General features: G+C 28.2%; 1 protein-coding gene across 1 annotated transcript in view; it reads left to right on the plus strand.

Annotated features, from left to right (window-relative positions):
• Window positions 1-17,787, plus strand: part of LOC108546182 (putative inorganic phosphate cotransporter) — a 58,961-nt gene extending 41,174 nt beyond the window's left edge. The window contains exons 4-7 of the mRNA XM_017898132.1: window positions 2,446-2,699; window positions 8,670-8,831; window positions 15,862-16,236; window positions 16,316-17,787. Of these exons, the coding sequence (XP_017753621.1) occupies window positions 2,446-2,699; window positions 8,670-8,831; window positions 15,862-16,236; window positions 16,316-16,480 (956 nt within the window). The 3' untranslated portion in view covers window positions 16,481-17,787. The remainder of the gene's footprint in view (window positions 1-2,445; window positions 2,700-8,669; window positions 8,832-15,861; window positions 16,237-16,315) is intronic.
• Window positions 17,788-20,341: the final 2,554 nt, after the last annotated feature.

Genomic DNA, 20,341 nt, shown 5'->3' on the forward strand with positions numbered 1-20,341 from the left:
TTCACATATGAATGTACTACTTTCGGTTTAAACCTATCCACGTTGATTAAAACTGTCTGTTTGATTTATTTCGCTAAATAATTTAGTCCTTTCTTTAATACTAGAACTACCAACCCAGTCAAAATGACTGGTCCCAGAATTTTCCTATTTGCAATCACCGAACACATACACCTGCTTTAAGAATAAAATTGGTATCAACTCGTATTAAGAAAGAACTGTAATCAATATATTCACTCATATTCATCGTATCGCTGAAATTACTCTAATCTGTAACTATAACTGTGTGTTATAGTTAGGTACCCATTAAAGGTCGGTAGTTCTAGTGTTAATTCTTTGCTATTACTTCTTAATTGTATTTTTATTTCTAATTATATAGGGAAAGTAATTTGAGTCAATTTTACACGTATTAATTATTTTATTTGTAATAATTGTTAAAATTTCACATTAGAGACATGTGTGTTAAAAATAATTTTTTAAATATTATACACAGTTAAAATAATTTTTGAAATATTATGCACCGTTAAAATAATTTTTGAAATGTTATATATAGTTAAAATAATTTTTAAAATATTCTAACGTTATTTGTATGCTATTAGATAGAAGAATATTACTAAATAACTTCGTATGAAGAGAATAAACATTTACTGATCGTAAGAAACTTTAGTCTATACTAATGTTCCTGTTAGCAGAAGTTTTGGGTTTTGACTTATGATTGTGTAATTAATTTATACGAAATTATCTACTTCATCCTTTAATCACGAGTAAAAATTAATGTCTTTGATAATATTATAATTTTAACCCTAATCTAAAGGCTATCATAGCTAATATTTTTTTCTGGTGTTTATAGTAAAACATTTTATGAATTAGTCGATAAACATCGATGAAGTTGTTTTTCATTAATGTTTATGTTTCACGATGAATTTAATAAGTTACATTTTTTAAATACGATTAATATAAATAATTTAACTTTTATTGATAATTATTTATTTACACTTTAATCTTTGGTAGACAATGTTTGGGTCTTTTCGGATCATTATGCAATGAAACTTCAATAGTTAGACAATAACCATTCAATTAAGTATAGTATACATTAAATGTTCATATACAGAGTGGAACACCTAAAATACGTCGTTTGAATAACATACTTATTTTTCCTAATAGGAAGATACGTGTCAGACCAAATTTGCTTGGTTTCAAGGGACACATAATTAGGTATTCATAACTTTTTTATAATTAGTGACGTAAACAAAATGAATAAAAGGAAATGTTTTTTAAAATGGAATGTTTTTATGCATATTGTGATAGAGTATTTCAAAACGAATATAATTATGAAGGTCACGTATAATTTGCAAGGTCAACTATACTAGAAGATATTTTTATTTACATTTACGATTCTCTTATTTATTTATTTTTATTTATTCATTTACGTATTTATTGTTACAAGTGCTCGAAATGATGACCTTGAGCATAGGTGCATTTTTTAAAACGTGTCGAAGTAGTGAAAACTGCATCACGAATTTCGACGAATTTTAAAGACGTATACTTAAAGCAGAGAAATATTCAAAGAGATATTTTCGATTACATTTGACCTTGCGTAAGTTCGAGTGACCTTTACAACAGGTCATTGTATTCGTCTTATAAGACTCTGTCAGGTCATATAAATGAAGAAACGTATCATATCATATCATTTAAAAAAAATAGGATTGACCTTTATATCTCCTTTACGTCTGCAACTATAAAAAGATTATCGATACCAGATTATGTACTGTACGTTGTATAGTACGTTCTATACAAAAGAAAATTATATAATTTATATTAATCGCCAAAATTAATGACAAATATCTTTGATTTATCGAAAATTAAAAATTATCGAAAAAAATAGTAAGTAGAAAGAAGGAAAAATGAGAGATTAAAAAACGGATGTAGCATAACTCAAAATGGATTCAATTGGATTCAAGCAGTGATAAAATAAAAAACATTCGAATGGAGTAAAATTTCAAAATATGGTAGTCTTTAAGGATTAACAATATCAAAATATAAATAAAAAGGGAATTAAAATTTCGAAAAGAAATTTTTATGACTAACGAAATAAGATATTTATTTGCATTATTAATGGAAACAGAAACTAATTAAATTACAGTTAAATTCCAATTATTTGGTTAACAGTTCAGTTAAACGACAAATTTTAATTTCTAGTTAAAATTGTAAGGAATTTAATTACAAGGAATTCTTATTATAAGGAATTAAATAAGAATTCCTTATTTAACTATAAGGAATCTACTATTAGCACTATGGAAACCCATTTTCTTCTTTTCGTTGTCTTTTCAATTGTCTTTTCTCAAACGTAACCATGATTATACATATTTATATATTCATTGAATCATTTTAATTCTAAGATACATATGTTATAGAACACGTATATTATCATATGTTTATTTCTTTCAGCAACATTCGCTTATGCTGGAGCACAATTTGGTACCGTGATTTGTTTTCCAATTACCGCGCAATTAGCAGTGTCAAGTGCCGGTTGGCCGTCAATATTTTACGTGTTTGGAGCTTTATCGATACTGTGGGGAGCTGCATTTTTCATTTTTGGCGCGGACAGCCCCGCTAACTTCTCGCGAATATCTGAAAGAGAAAAACGGTACATTGAAAACAGTTTTGCCGCCGAAGAGCACGAAAAGTCGGATACCGGAAAGGTAAGAATATTTTTTATTTCACGGTGCTTACGACATTCGTTATATTTTTCTCTTCATTAATGATATGTCAAGACGCTTACTTCTCTATGTAAATTCCCCCCTTCATCACGTAGCAGTATTTGAAACGTTCTCTCGCGACGAGTGCTATATATATATATACGACAGTCATTTATTGTTTAATAATTACTAATATATATGTAATATGTATTAGTAATGTATATATTAATTTCAATAGCGAGCTCAAAATAAAGCTAGTCCAGGCATCAGGCAAAATAGAAAATGGTGGCGAAGTATGGTTAGTCGCGCCGTCGCGAAAGGGTTAACACGTTTATCTAACCGAAAAAGCTAAGCAAGCTTTGGTGCTAAAATTATAATTAAAAGAGTTAGCAAAAGTTTTTATAACTTCATATCGATAGTTATTTCGGAATATTAATGTACTGATACACTTTGACTGGTGAATATAAGGAATAAAAGATGTTGTTTAATTCCAATATATTTTTATTACGAGTTAAAGAGATTTAAGAGTAAAGTACAAACTAAAAGATTAAACTAATAACTGAACTATGATGACGCAACTCACACTCTCACATTGATTCTTCTTCAAACTCCGTAAAGGTCTCTCTGTAAACGACTGTAACCGATTGTTTTTCAAACTCCGTATAGAACTCGACTCTAACCTGACTGTCCTAAGACAGCCCTTGCATTCTCATTTAAACATTGTATTTTGTCTTCCTTTACACTCATACTTTCTTTCTCAATCACACATTTCCCATAGCCTCGCTCTCGTGGGGTCACGTACTGTTAAGCCTTGGAATGTCGTGCCGGTATTTTGTTCGGTCCTTGATTAGAATAGACCCAGAAGACCGTTAGGATCTTCTGGCAGCCAGATTCTAATTGCTGTTTTAGTTCAAGTTCCGTGTCCTTTCTATCTTCATTTTCAATGCATTTTCAAACAATTCTTTATTTCCCTCGAGTCACCGGACACGAGGCTTTCTTTAGCCATTAATGTTAGAAAGCAGGCAACAGCACTTAGGATTTGGCTGATAATAGGCCTGCAAAGAAAGGGACCAGGCCATGTGCGATGTCGCGACTTTCGGAGCCATAAAGTAACGGGTCCTTCAGGAAGGATCACGAATGTGCGGGTGGCCCACCAGCAACCCCCTTTGAGGGAGAGGCTTCCTCCACCGGCAGACCTGGTCGCGGAAGACGGTCCTCCCTTCTTTGGGGGCATCTGATTCGCGGACCGAGGGCCCACCCTCGGTCCTGTCAACCACCAATGGGAAAACCGATTTCCCTTTGGAAACTATGGGCTCCGAAAGATCGTGCATCGCACAAGTTAGTTTGGTCAGTACCAGTCAGTCAGCAAATAACATTCGAAGAGTTCAGAAGAGTTAACCGGAACAATTACAAAATATACAGTCCACTATAAACACAAGTTGCTCAAGAAATTTGGTTCGCCATTAATCGTCGCCAATTGCGGTCGACCTATTGACGATATACACGCACCTTAAACACTCAGGCGCCTTTCGCTCTTCACTTGTATTCCATATAGTCATAAATATTTCGTTCATTCGATCCTTGCTCGTGGTCACTCGTCCTTCCGCGTGCACTCCAGATGTCAGTTTAACCTTTTGCACTCGGTGATCGTTTCGTTACAGGAAAATAATAATTCGAAGACTTTCTGCCATAAAGTCGACGATATTTTTAAACCGGTAAATAAGAAATCGTATGCAAATTAAGACGTAGAATTATTTTACTTCGATATTCCAAGCATCGTTGAGTAATTGTGAATTTGATTTATTAATTAACATCCATCTTTACAATCTGATTAAATGGCGACTGCGAGGCACCCCTCGAGTGCAAAGGGTTAACCCTAGACATTTGATCTGAACCATAGGCTGCTGTTTATTGCCTGTCATCAGCTAGGTAGGCCTAAGTGTTCCTTTGCATTCACTTTCAAACCTACTATTCCTACATTAATATTAGTTATTAACTCTCTATGAGCCCGTGTAACTTTCAAGTTACATGCTAATGTATGGGTATTTTATTAAATACTACATTCAACGTTATCGTCTTCATCATTCCAGTCCGCGATTTTTCTTTCGATATATTTATAATTATTTTTACAATACTTCCCATGGGTCCATTTTTAAAAATTTTAATTCTTTTTCATTTACCGGTTATTCGATCATGATAGGTTAACCGCGATTTTTCTTTCGATATATTTATAATTATTTTTACAATACTTCAAAAATGGGTCCATTTTTAAAAATTTTAATTCTTTTTCATTTACCGGTTATTCGATCATGATAGGTTAGGTCCTCTATGGCCCCCTATGACCTTTCTTCCACAACATGGCGTGGAAAATTATCTTGTCTATCTAGTGCACATTATTTTGGCACAATAGTACAAACGTTGTTAATTCAAACTTTCAATATGAATTCGTTATAATAAAATTGTCAAAACTGCTGAATTTATTGGTTGATATTTGTTGATTTTATGTTACGTACAATTCTTATAGTCAAGAAAAATATATATTCGGTCCATAGAGGGTTAGGAATTAATATTAGTTCGAAATATTATTTAATATTTATTAAATCACGGCTTTATTTTATGTTTGTTTTTATCAAACTGGGGTGCCTCACGGCTTTCCGTGACTTTCGGTTTCTCTCTGCATAAGGTGTTACATAATACATAAATTATACGATTTTATATAATACGACACAAATCAAGTTGCCTTAATTATACGTTGATACTAAATAATGTCCGAGTATAACAACTATAATTATAATTTCTACTTTACATTGCTCGAAGGTAAGAAGATCTTGGGTCGGTCAGGGAAGTATAGAATTTTTGTAACAGACGGTATTCTTTCGCTTGCCGATGCAAAGCAGTGTCTTATTACGTATTAAATACAATTACACGTTAACCCTTTGCGCTCGAGAGGCGCCCTTCAGTCGCTATTTGATAAAATTTCGAAGCTCGATATTCATTAATATGTCAAATTTTTGATAATGTAACGGTGTGCGAGGTATGGAAGTCAAATAATTCTACGTGTTAATTATCATACGACTTCTTATTCACTGCTCAGAAAAATATCGTCAGCTTTGTAACAAAAAATCTTTCAATTCCTATTTTTCTACGGCCAAAAAATCGTCGAGTGCAAAGTTTTAACTATGCGGTCAACGCAAGATGATGAAATGTTACGAATAAAATGATCTATACCTTATTCGATAAATTTTGTTCGACTCGAGAAAATGATTACTATTTTGTACTGAAAGTATCGACATATCTTTTTGACCAATTCAGTGATACAAAACGAAACGAAAACAAAAACGAGGATAGAATATAAGTTCGAAAAATAAATGTAAATTAAACAATCAATTTGTAGCTGACTCTAGTGTCGTTTAGATCAGTGCCGAATTAGAGATATAATCTTTTATTTATGATTTTTAAAACGAAGAAAATATTACGAGATATTTGTAATTGGCACCACTGTATAAAAATCTTATACGCGATGTACACTCTTACTATAAATTATTTTATAGCTGCTGCTAGTAAATTAAATTTTTATACGCGGTGCACACCCTAAATTCTTATTATTGACAATCAATGTTGCAACTTTTCTCCTTTCTAATAGATGCTTTCTGACACACATTGTCAATGGTAACCAAATGTATTTTGAGGTTATGTTGACTGCCAGTAAAATAAATATATCACTGACAAAAATCTAATCTCGTCTAATCGTATTATCGAATACTTTATTATTATATTAATATATAACATGTCATTACATGGTTGTAATGGTGAAATGTTTAACGTGTTTAATAAATTTAATAAGTTCAACGTGGATCCAAGTTAATGCTTACGAAAATCAACTAGCTATCGATGTGTTAATTCAACTCTTTTAGGTTAGATTGCAGCAAAACGCATTTGATCACAATTTCTAAAAGCTATTTAATAAATCATCAATGCTCGCTAATTAAAATCACAGATACTTATAATTCCGATTATTAAAGGAATTGTAATTTCTCTTTCATTATTTAAGGAATATAATAGATAAAAGAATATTCCATTTTTAAAATGAAAATTAAAAACTATATTCAAATATAACATAATATATCTTTTATTTCTCGTATATTTGCTTAAAATATAGGTCAATGGTATATTTGCTTAAAACATAAAGGTCGAATTTCTATGAATTTCCAAATATTTTTGCGACTGATTATATTATAAAATAATTTCCCGTACTTCTTGATGATTTTGAATTTATTTTTACAGATATCGTATAATCTCTTTCTTCTTCTCTGTTTTTATTTGTAACTTTATTCATATCTGCATCTTTTGTTCTTATTCGTACTTGATTCGTGGTTCTATGATTATGTGAGTGGTTGAAGTTGTACACATTCGAAGTTTTGAACGTATACTTTAAACGTATTATAAATTAAAATAATTAATTACGACAAGGTTATAAATTTAATCTAACGGTGCAATTTCTTATTTTATTTTTTTTTTGTTAAAGGTAGTTCTACTGTCTTGTAAATGAATGCAACCAAAAATGATCGACGAAGTCGTTTATATTGAATTTTTAACTCATCGTTAGGCTACTTTTATAGTCATCGTCACATTTGAAAGAGTTAATATCGTAGAACAAAGATTATAGTCAAATTGTTGATAATGCGTTTGCAATAATTATCGACAGACGACAGAAAAACTCGTATTGGGTTCCCTATACAGCATTTAGTATGTCGAGGGTTAAAGGAATCATTTAACGCCTTAAGTATCGATAAGCGATTTTTAAAAATATGTAGATTAGTAGAAGATATTTGCATCAGATTTTCCACATGAATAAACTTTCCTCTCATATTTCTAGATGCCATTTAAGTGACGCAAATACATTGTCCTACATTACTATACTACTATTACATACGTTAAACATTACGGTCTAATATTAAAAATATCAAACAAGCGTACGATTGATAAAACGCTCATAATCGAGAAACTGCAAATCGATGATAGAAAATTTGGTATTTTCTTTTGCATATTGATATATTAGTTTCGAATTAAGCAAACATGCTTATTATCGTTTTTTCTTTTATTCTACCAAAAATATATTCGTTTGTAAAATTATATCTGTATTTTTTATTTGTCTATTTTTACTCGCATTTGGAAAATGAAATTACTTGGAAATGATAACTTTTATGATGAAGCGTTAAAAGTTTTAATCTCGAGAAAAATTGCAGTAACGTTGATACGTCGCTTTAGTGAATTGTGTATATGCGTATATACGTATATCAAAGGAAGTTCATTTTTACGAGGAAAATACGTGCATTGTACGAGTTATATGTAATGATATTTTAACGAAAAATATTCAAAGTTGATTCGTACTTGTTCATTTAGTTTCATTTTCATCAAATACATCTATTGTTATTTATCATTTTCGTGTAATTTTCCATTATTTTTTACTCATTTTTTGAAATCATGTTATATTTTTATTGATAATGTTAATTTATTTTATTTTGTAATAAATTTCTAATATTTTTAAATTTATGGATTATTTTATGAATTTTTAAATTTTATAATTTTATAAATTTATAATAAATTTATTATATTTTATAATATATTTTATATTATTTTGTATTTTATATTACATATTTAATATATTACATATTTCACAAAATACTAGCGTGAATCGCTTTCAGTATATATTTTTATTTAATTTTTTATTTTTATCTCATTCGTTTCATTTTTATTAGATACATCGCTCTTTATTCTCTTCGTGCAATTTTCCATTACTTTTTACTAATTTTTTGAAATCAAAATTTAACAATATAACGATATAAATAAAAATCGGTTATTTTACAGTTTAATTATGTTTATTTAACAATAGTTATTAATGGAATTTTGTACGATATTTTATGATTCTTTAGAATGTGCATGTTGTAACATAAATATTATTGACATGTCTAGAATTTGTTAAAGACGTTGAGTACACCATGGAAAGCCATATTCACCTCGGTACCGATGTGGGCGCTTATAATCGTGCATTGTGGTCAAAATTGGGGCTATTGGACACTCGTAACGGAATTACCAACTTACATGAACGATGTCTTACACTTCAAACTTTCAGATGTAAGTATGACTTTATTTTTACTTTTAAAATTTATTTTTACTACAAAATTGCGTTTCATGAAGGAAAAAAAGAAAAGTACTCATCAAAATCTTGAAACGTCGAAATTAAACATGTTTAAGAATTTTTTAAAAATTTACATTAGTATTTTCGAAACTTTTTTTTCACTTATATTTTTCATGCCGACTTGAAGTAATTAAATAATTTTGATATACGAAAGTCATTCTATTTCCATTTTGGTTAATGGACATTTTCATTTAGTGGGAATTTCCAGATTTCAGTTAGTTTTATAATCATACTTTCGTGAAATATAGTGATTGAAATTTTATATATCGTGTCGTATTGTAGATTAAACTTTACGTTTGTGAGGACACATAAAAAATAATCTTTTTATTGCATAAATTTTTAGACTTTGGAAGATTTCTCATAATTATTATTGTATGAAATAATAATTAAAAATTGCGATAAAAACATTATCAGTTTCTAGTAAGTCATTAAATCTTATATGTTAGTTACAGTAATATCAATTACTAATATATTGCTAATATATTATCTAGTAGTTACCAACGAATGATTTATTTGTTATTGATAAATAGGGTAAAGTAGGGTAATGTATCATTTATATTTAGCAGATAAATTTTCGGAATTGCAAATTACTCGCGATATCGTTGCAAAATAGACCAAAGAACGAAGAGACTGTAGTTAAGAATGTCAAGTATATTTATATTTATTACTTATCTTATCCATTTATCATCTTTTATTCTATTTACCTTACATCAAGAGAATATCAAGAAATTTACAAATTGACAAATAAATTGACAAATGAAATTTAGTTCAAGTTCCAATACCTTGTTTGTAAAATTAATCAAAAATATTTAAGCATTTTTTATATTCTACTTTGTTCTATATGTATATTACCGAATACATTTATTAATTATGTTATTAAATACATTTGTCCAGTTCAGTTGTATATTGTTTCCTATAAATATGAAAATAGACATCATTTAAAATAATGTTTCACTTCGCAACAGTCTTACTAAATTTGATAAATATTTATACGAAATTTTTGCCAAAAATATTTTTTCATTTCGGTTGCATATCATGTTGCATATTATTTTTCATATTTCTAATATTATTTTACATTTTATTTTTCATATTTCCAATATTATTTTGTATATTATTTTTCATATTTCTAATATTATTTTGTATATTGTTTTTCATATTTGCAATAGTATTTTTCATATTAATTTCCACGAAAATAAGTATCATTTAAAATATTATTTATTTTATTAAATAGTAGTCACTTTTTGTAGTCATATCTATATAATATTTATATAATATCTGTATAATATTTATACGAAATTTTTGCCAAAAATATTTCTTCATTTCGGTTGCATATTATTTTGCATACTATTTTTCATATTTCTAATATTATTTTACATATTATTTTTCATATTTCCAATATTATTCTTCATATTAATTTCCACGAAAATAAGTATCATTTAAAATATTTTTTTTATTAAATAGTAATCACTTTTTATAGTTATATCAGGTATAATTTCAAAGAATGTAATGCAAAAAGATTTTACGATCATTAGAACAAAGGAATAATTTCATTTTTCCCATTTAACAAAAAATGTTCCGCCTTCGAGAGGAAAAGTAATCTGGAAAACAATTTACATATGAGATTTCTCGAGTACGAGGTTTTTCCCCGATGATTTTATGAAACTAAAATGCACTATACTTTTCCTTATCTCATACCTTCGTGTCTAAACGATGTCTTTTTATAGCCATATTTCGATATTTCTCATCTTTACGAAGAAATTAATACGATATAAATGTTTACGACTATAATCGTTGAAGCGCAGGTTTTATAATGGAAACTACGTCATTATTACTTTGAATTAACTTTCCGTGATTAACGCGCTTGAAAATAGTGTTTGTAGGTACGATACGATAAAAAGATTCGTTTCTCCTCGATCTGGGGGATTTACCAGTTTCTTAGGCATTTTTATAGGAATAAACTTTTAAAACTGCATTACTATTCTTTTTTTGGAAAAAGTTTGCTTGCTCGTGAGCATTCGAGTCCTGAGAAATTTTGGTTCATATAGCGCTAACAGGAGCTATCTTTGCAAGACGTATGGCACCACGAGTATAGAAAATATGTGATATATGGAAAATCTTAATCTCGATGTGTAGGGGAAAAGATAAGCGAAAAGAGCAGAAGTTAACTAGCTAAAGTTAAATTAATAAATATTTTATGACGTAGATAAAATTCTCGTTAGATGTGAGTCGATGAAATCTGACGATATCATTAGGAGAATTCCTAAATGCATGTTCATACATCCGAAATTGAATCTATATACTAACAATAGGATAAGAGGAAAAATGTCTTATCAGTACATGTCCCGTTATATTTTTATTTTAAAGTTTTATATATATATATATTTCGTTACATATCTATAGAATTATTAGTGATTAAAGAAAATGTTCTCCTGACCTGAATTTATTCGACTCGTTTATTTTACTTTTGATATCGTTTAAAGTGTATTGTGTACTCAACACGAGTGAACAAAGTATATCAGAGAGATGATGGAATATAACTGGAAATTTCCCGAAATCCAAGGAAATGTCGAGTTCCAAAAATTAAGAATTTAAATGACTTTTGTGATCAAAAATCCTCGAACTTCTTCTCGAAATTCTCGATTTGAAATTTTCTATAAAGAAAAATATAAAATTGAAAAATAAAGAATCTATGACAGAATATGACTTTGGAAATTTCCCGAAATCCAAAGAAATGTCAAGCTCCAAAAATTTAGAATTTTACATGACCTTTGTGATCAAGAATCCTCGAGCTTCTCAAAATTCTCAATTTGAAATTTTCTATAAAGAAAAATAAAAAATTGAAAACTAAAAAGTCTATGACAGAATATGATTTTGGAAATTTTCCGAAATCCAAAGAAATGTCGAATTCCAAAAATTAAGAATTTAAATGACTTGTGATCAAAAATCCTCGAACTTCTTCTCGAAATTTTCGATTTGAAATTTCCTGTAAAGAAAAAATATAAAATTGATAAATAAAAAGGTCGATGATAGAATATGACTTTGGAAATTTTCCGAAATCCAAGGAAATGTCGAGTTTCAAAAATTAAGAATTTAAATGATCTTTCAAAAATCCTCGAACTTCTCGAAATTCTCGATTTGAAATTTTCTATAAGAAAAGATATAAAATTGATAAATAAAAGAATCGCAAAATCAACGAATTAAGAAAAAATTGTCTCATCACATTGTCATCGATGATATACTCTGAATGATTTTAATACATTCGACCATATAACTATTAAAAGGAACAAGTATTATAGATTAGATCTAGAATGTTAGCGTTTTTGAATAAGAATTTGAGTTATATATATTTTTGTAGGGTTAAATTTTTGTTTGTATTCTGTTGGACTTGAGTTAAGATATCAGTTTTCAAAATAGAATATTCTTCTTACAAAACGAAATTAGTACTTCGAGTTTTAAAAATTTTTCTTTGTGAAGTTATACAAGGTTTTAGATTTCAGTTTTAAAGATTCAAAAATTACGTTAGAAGCTACGTACAGTAAGTACGTGCTCTTAGGACCTTTTTACTTATTTTGGTGTGAGCTGCACGATGTCTGAACATGAATTAAAGTAAAGTTACTTTTTTTTTAAATTTCATTTTCATAAAATTTTCATATTTCACGTCTTTCAAATATCGACATAAAATATGTATTTCATTAAAATAATTTCATCTATAAGTAAAATATATGCATTTACAAATAAAAATGATTAAAAATGATTATATAAAATTTATCTGTAAATACTTTGTTATAAAGTTCTAAGCAAATACTAAACAAATACTAAACGTAGTGACATAAAGACCAATAAAGAAACCAATAAAAATTAGGTTAAATAAAAATTTTATCATACAAAATGATGATTTGGTTGCGAGATACTAATTACTTTAACTTCAAGATCACTAGATCTCGCATCACGTGACATGTATTTATAGGGAATTCTAGAAAAAATACATATACAAAATAGAATTATCCATATACGAAGAATTAACAAAATACATTAAGATACAAATTAATAATACAATTATTAAAATCCATTAAAATTCTAAAATGTTAAAAATTAGGAAAGAAATACATTCCATATTATATAGATACTAAGCTTGTATCAACATAAATAGCGATTGATTTTATTTTAAATGATTATTAGAAAAAAACATCATGTAAATACGGATAAAAAAACACGATTGACCTTTCATACTCTCTAATGCAGAATTTTCCGCTACACACGCTTTTAATAAGACTGACGACTGACAATAAGTTCAATATTTGTTCATAACAACTATGGTCAAACTGTGGTTCACGAGCTAAACATAGTTCTTCTGGATACCGAATGATGTCGCTCTTACGATTAAAGAGGGTTTTACGCTCACAAATTTTCCATTTAAAGTCGTCTAATTAATGCAAGGAAAGCATTGATATGTGTATTAACGATTCATATATATATATACATTAACTATATGTACAAAATAATAATTAAATATCGAATGGAAAATGTTCGTATATATTATTATTTATAGGGTTGGTCAAAGATAAAGTCGGTATTTTAGTGAAAATAGTAATGTTTTTTACACAAAAAGAGATTTATTGAATAACGTATCGATCATTTTGATCTATAATTTTTAGCCATCCCGTGTGCAGTTATTATTTTTAAATACTTTTAATTACTTTTAATTACTTTTAATTAATCGTGTAATGTAAATACTTAATAGATCAGGGATACTGCTTTGTATCAAAAGAGAGCATCAACTGCTATGAAAATCCATTACAACTTAGTGGCCAACTTAATATAAAATACCAGTTCAGTAAAAAATATAACTCAAATATTTCTAAACAACCATACGTTGATCTCATTTCGATATGATTTGACTTATAATGATCATTAATCAATAACTTTACAACAAAACAATTTATAAACGAGCATCGTATGAACTTTTCCGTATTTTCATTTGTAGGTTATGTTCCGATATATTCTTGTCGATAAAATAGGAATTATCAAATATATATCACACAGTATGCGCTTCAAAGTCACCCAATCTTCTAATATAATTTTTTGCGTATAATTATTACTTAGGTTAGATTAGTTGTTACTTAGGATGCATAGGTTAAGTAGGCGTATAGTGTACACAAGTATTATATTCGTAATCATAAATTAAAATTATCTTTAGAAAGAAAAATTAATTATATAAGGTATAGTAGATTTCCACTTATTGGAACATAATTTTACTGACCGATTGAATCCACTTATCTAGACACGAACTATTATTTGTACAAATGACCATAGGTGGCAGTGATAATCAGTGAACTCCTATTATATGATGTCCAATCGTATAGGTTATTTGTCTGCCATTTGCCAATAAATTCAAATATATGAAATTTTACTGTAACATACTCAAAAGTAACGAAAAAAAATTATTTCTTCTCTCGTTACTTCGTAATATGAATACTTTGAACCAATGCAAAGGAAAATTTTACATACATCAGCAAAAGCAAAGAGAATTTATCATACTTTTGTATTAATTAAAATGTGCGAAGCTATTATGTTTGACATGTACGTTCGTTATGTACATAATTCGCAATTTACAGGTATCTTATCTAAGGTAACAGAGGAAAAGTAAAGCTTTAGTTTGAATAGCGTTATAAATCAGCGTTTTATACCAAAGAGTTAAACTATTAGCTAAAAGGAATATAAGTAATCTCGAAATTCAATTTTCAAGTTCAAATTATTATTATTTATATATTTTCACAAAACGTAAATAAAGTTAAATTTTTAAGACTTGCGATTATTTTACAGGTTAATATGCACACGATGTCTACGCTATTATTATAATTCCCAGTATTTTTCTCGCAAATGGTGGATTTTAGAATAAAATGAAAAAGGGAAAAATTTAATTATTTTTTATGAGCAACAAAACGATCAGGACGAGTTTTTAAAATTTGTAATGGTGGTCGTGAGGTGACGATATTACGGTTTTTCTTTTTTAAATTGATGCCTACAATTTTTGGGGAATTTTATGATGACTGCTATACAGACGAATTCGATAACCTACTAAACGATAAGGTTTAGAAAACAAAACATGCGACCCTAATATCATCCATACAATAAATAGTTTTTGTCATTACAATATAATATACCTTATACTACAAGCTTAAGTATATAGTATAATATAATTACATATTTAATATAATATAATATTGTATACATTATATTATATTTTTGTTAATTATTCTTAATAATTAACAAAATATTTTGTCAAACTTGATCTTTATTATTAACTGTTGTACGAAAGAATGCTTCAAACAAACAAAATTCATTTTTATCAAGATATGAATACTCCTTTGATTTAATGAATTTTTTAAATATATATTTAAATGTTTGAAGATTGAATAGCAAACTATTAACTTGTTCATATGTCGATAAAGAAAAGGGAACTAATGAAACAAAATTAATTCCTACATTATATATTCCTCTCGATATCAAACAATGTTTATTCGAAACATCTTTTCATGCAACAAACAGATTTAAAGTATATTAAATATCTTAACGAAATGTTGAAATACTCGACAGATGAGAAGCATTCGTGACACGTAAAAATGGACTTTTGTAATATATTCCAAATATTTTCATACTTGTTTTAACCCTTTGCACTCGAGAGGCCCCCTTCAGTCGCCATTTGATAAAATTTCGAAGCTCGATATTAATTAATATATGAAATTTAAAATAATGTATAAAATAAGATATCGAAATTAAATAATTATTCTAGGATTTCTTATTTAGTGTTCAAAAAATATCATCAGCTTTATAGCAGAAAATTTTTCAACTCGTACCTTTCTTTAACCAAAAAATCGTCGAGCGCAAAGGGTTAACCATTTTTCGATCTTTGATATATTTTGATTTTATTTCTATTCTATAGTCTTCCATATTTTTGTTTTTCAGAGCGGTTTACTATCTGGTCTGCCTTATTTGGTAATGTGGCTGTTAAGTTTCCCAGTCTGTTGGTTGGCTGATTATTATTTAGAGAAAGGCGTCTCAAAGGGACTAATTAGAAAATCCTGCAACACGATGGCACATTGGGGACCAGCGATAGCTCTAATTATCTTTGCTTCATTATCGGTCGATGATCCTGCTATAGCTGTAACTTTCCTTGTAGTAGCTGTAGCATTAAATGCTGGCTCTCTGTGTGGATTTCAAATTAATCACATCGATCTAAGTCCAAATTTCGCCGGAAGAATGATGTCTATTACAAATTGCATTGCGTCTGTGATTGCAATAATCGCGCCGATCATCTGCTCCGTGATCGTGAGCCAACAGGTAATTCTATCGAAGAAATCTTATATCCATAACTGTTACGTCGATAATTACATTAATTTTTATTAATCTTTGCTTACAGGGAAATCCGAAGCAATTATGGAATATAGTATTCTTCTTGTCCGCTGCAATATATATCCTTGGAAATTTAGTCTTCATCATTTTCGGCAGCACTGATATTCAACCATGGAACAATCCCAAGGCGCAGATTGAAAAAGAAAATGAAAAGGAATTGACGATGGCATGAATACTCAAGGGCGTGTGCATCACTTGTTAGCGTTTCAAGTATTATGCGATATATGGTATAATATATTAGCTAATTTCACGGAGGTAATTAAGCGCAAAGTATGAAGGACGAACATTTTCGCACTCACCAAGTACTGCTCCTCTGTACACTCTTCTGTTCAGAAGCGATCGTTTATGTGATTGAACCGGCTAAGATAATGTAAAAAGGCTGTGCTGTACAAAAATAGATAATTACCATCTATAATAATATTCTATTATACATTTGCAAGGTACAAGGTTGTTTTCGCACTATTCTAGTCCAAACGCGAAACATTTGCCGGTCAGTTTCCGAAATAAACAAGAGAGGAAATGAAAGTGACTTCACTGCAAATTAAATTTGCAAGTAGGAAGTAAGAAAATGAAACATATTTTCCTGATTTTATATATAAAGTTTATAATAAACTTTATTGTAGACTGAACGAGAAGGTAAAATTGTTAAGAATCTATTAGGCCATATTATAAACATATCCTCTTTTTACACTATATTAAATGAACATCGATATTTTGTTAAATATGTACACATATACCTGTATATGTATAAATGTTTAAAACAATGTTGTTCCTTCGATCCTGATCAAACATTTAACATATGTAATGTGATACCTATTTAGCCCCTTGTGCTATTATAACGAGTCTAATTCGTAACGTGTTTTTCTTCCTAAATCCCATAAAGAAGAATTACAATCGTGTTAGACTAAAATTATATTTAAGGTATTTGAACGTGCGCAAAATTTCTGCGAATCCTAAAAATCTTTGCAATTTTAAAATTTGATCAAATAAAGATACAGCAGCTAATAGAGATGCAGCAGCTAATAGAGATACAGTGGCTAATTGAAAAGAAATTTTTTAATGCACAGTTTCTCATAATGAAATGATAATACAAGGGGTTAAAGGAAAGATTAGGAGGTAGTGCATAAGAATGAAGGTTAAATGCAAGGATGTATGATATGTTACATGAATTGAAATAAGGAAATGTGATAAGCATACAGTTGTAGATATTTATGGCATCTTTAATGCTTTGCAAAATATTTGAAACGGTGATGATAATTTTTATCATTTTTGCTGTACTTAATTTTATGACCTAACGTCAATGGTTTCTAAGATTGAAATGCAAGCAAATTTAAGTGCAAAAGAGTAAATAGAAAATTGAACGTTGATTTCTGAAATATGTATGTACTATTTATGGAATGATGTAACATAATTGAGAAGAGATCCTAGCTACCTGAATAATTTTTATTTGTATCGTATTTTAACACTAGAAAACGACTGCCAAACTACTCAGAACGACTGGTTTCAGAATTTTGATTTTTGTAATAACTGGAAATATGTAGCTGTTTTTGATAAAATTAACATTGTATTTTATCGAGATGGAAATGTTATTATACGTACTTATTTACTTTTATTATATCATTTGAATTATTGTTATCTACGTTACAATATATCGAGGTACTTATCACAGGTTCGTGATAATATATGTACCTAAAACGAAAGTAAAAAATGCGACTAAATTTAAAATATTATTATTTATAATATTCATGCGATGTAATATATGATATTTATAGAAACTTTAAATTTTAAATATTTGTACTCAGTTTTGTAAACGTAAAATGTCTATTCACGGCTATATCGAATGTGTGAAATATCGTCCTTGTGAAACTTAATTATGCATTATATTACAATGATAATGTAATAATAATGAAACACTACATTACAGTAATGTATCTTGTTACCGACATAGTGATTATGTGAATTTGCAAAACTATGAAATTTCTATTGTTTTTGTTTCAATTGTATACGTCTGTTACTCTGAAGAAATGTATTGTAATATTTACAAGTAATAATAATGATTTTTCAATGAAATTTAACGTAAGAATCATATTGTAAACAATATTGTCCATTTATTTGTGTTCATATGTAAATATAAATATCAGTAAGTGTATTTATAAGTAAAACAACTTTAAAGAAAGCTTATCCGTTAACTATTTTGGTAATAACGAGACAAAGCATGACAATCACTGTTTTAGCTTTTATTTAAGTTATACTTTTCAATTTTTACTTTACCACTATTGCAAAATTTATATTTTTCAATTTATATTTGACCACTATTGCAAAATTTATATTTTTCAATTTATATATTACCACTATTTCAAAATTTATATTTTTCACTGTATATCTTTTTCACTATTGCAAAATTATATTCATAAAGGCAAGAAAACACATGGAAATGATTTTTCACCGAGAAAAAGAGATTATTCTCTGCATGCTTTATTCCGTCATATGTATTATACATAATGTTTTGGAATGAAAATTTTCTGAATGGATATCTTTCCTCACAAGTTAAAAGGAGAATGTTCTTCAATCTCAGCGAGTGTTAAAGGAATTCTAGAGGCTGGATTCTTGTATAATTAAAGTGGAATGTTAATATACTAGACAGTGTAATTGGTTTAAATATCCTGTTATATGCATACTCAACACTTCCGTAATTTATTCATGACTTTTACGTAACATCAGACGCATTATTGTCTCCTGTGATTGATTAATGCGTCTAGTGATTACCTATTTATTTTCTCCTTTTTTTTATTAGTTATATATGAACTTCGTTTCATATATATAGAGAGAGAGAGAGAGAGAGAGAGAGAGAGAGAGAGAGAGGGGGAAATAAGCAAAGAATGTGAGAAAAATTCAAGGAATAGTAATATAACTGTATGTGACATTTTCCACTGATTACCGTGTTTGAAATACAAACATGATCGCGTACTTGATAGCTATTACGTATCTTAGGTAATTCTTTCATCCATCGAATCTGACAAGAATTAAATGTAAAGACTGGACGTGATTGTTTTACGTCTTTTTACTTTATACAAAGCAAGTACAAAGTAAATTCAATGCACGTTGTACTGAATTTATGTCGAAATTTTTATTATCATGGATTAATCAAATTTAACATTACGTTTCATAAAAGACTACGATCATGTCACTGTTATCTTTTTCGAAAGCAAATATACAGGATGTTTCAGAATATGTAGAATTTACGATTGAAATTGTAAAATTATAATTTATACGATATTTTCGTATATCCGAGTATTAAGATTGTAAACCTAAACCTATTTATTTCGTGATATAATATAACATAATTAATAATTTACTTCGTCGTTAGTATTTAAATAAAAATTTATATAGGAATTCGCATAATGCCTATTATATAATAATAATAGAAGAGTTTCTATTTAAATTTCGGTTGAGAAATAGAAATATTAAATGTTAAACATTGGAAATAATTTTTAATACCCTTTTCTTTAAATGGTAAAAATAAGTAAGTTTTGAAAATGTTAAAACTTGTAATAAAATAATTTATATTTCTAATAAACGGTAAACTAAAATTTGATAAATACAGAAATTTTTAATTAAATTTTTATTACAGGATCTATCAATTAGAATCTATATTCTTATCATTAATATAATATACATATATTATATATATATTGTGTTATATAGGTATGTATATTTATATATATTTATATATGTATATTTTTATAGTACCATTTGAAATATTTTGAAATACATTTTAATATTTAATTCATTCTTCTTATAATTATAATACATTTATATTCTTAATTACATTTGTTGTTTTTGTTAGATATTTTTCAAAATCGACTTTGAAATTATTTACCTCTGTACATTATTTGTAGATAAGTATCGAAACATTCCCATTATTACGTGTACTGGTATCGAAGAAAGTGATCTAACTGAAAGATCTAAAAGAAATAAATTTTATTCTATATTATAATATTAAATTTACTTAATTTATCAAAATTTATAAATA

The sequence above is a fragment of the Eufriesea mexicana genome, unplaced genomic scaffold (genome assembly GCF_001483705.2).
Source record: "Eufriesea mexicana isolate 0111107269 unplaced genomic scaffold, ASM148370v2 scaffold620, whole genome shotgun sequence".
Taxonomy (NCBI): domain Eukaryota; kingdom Metazoa; phylum Arthropoda; class Insecta; order Hymenoptera; family Apidae; genus Eufriesea; species Eufriesea mexicana.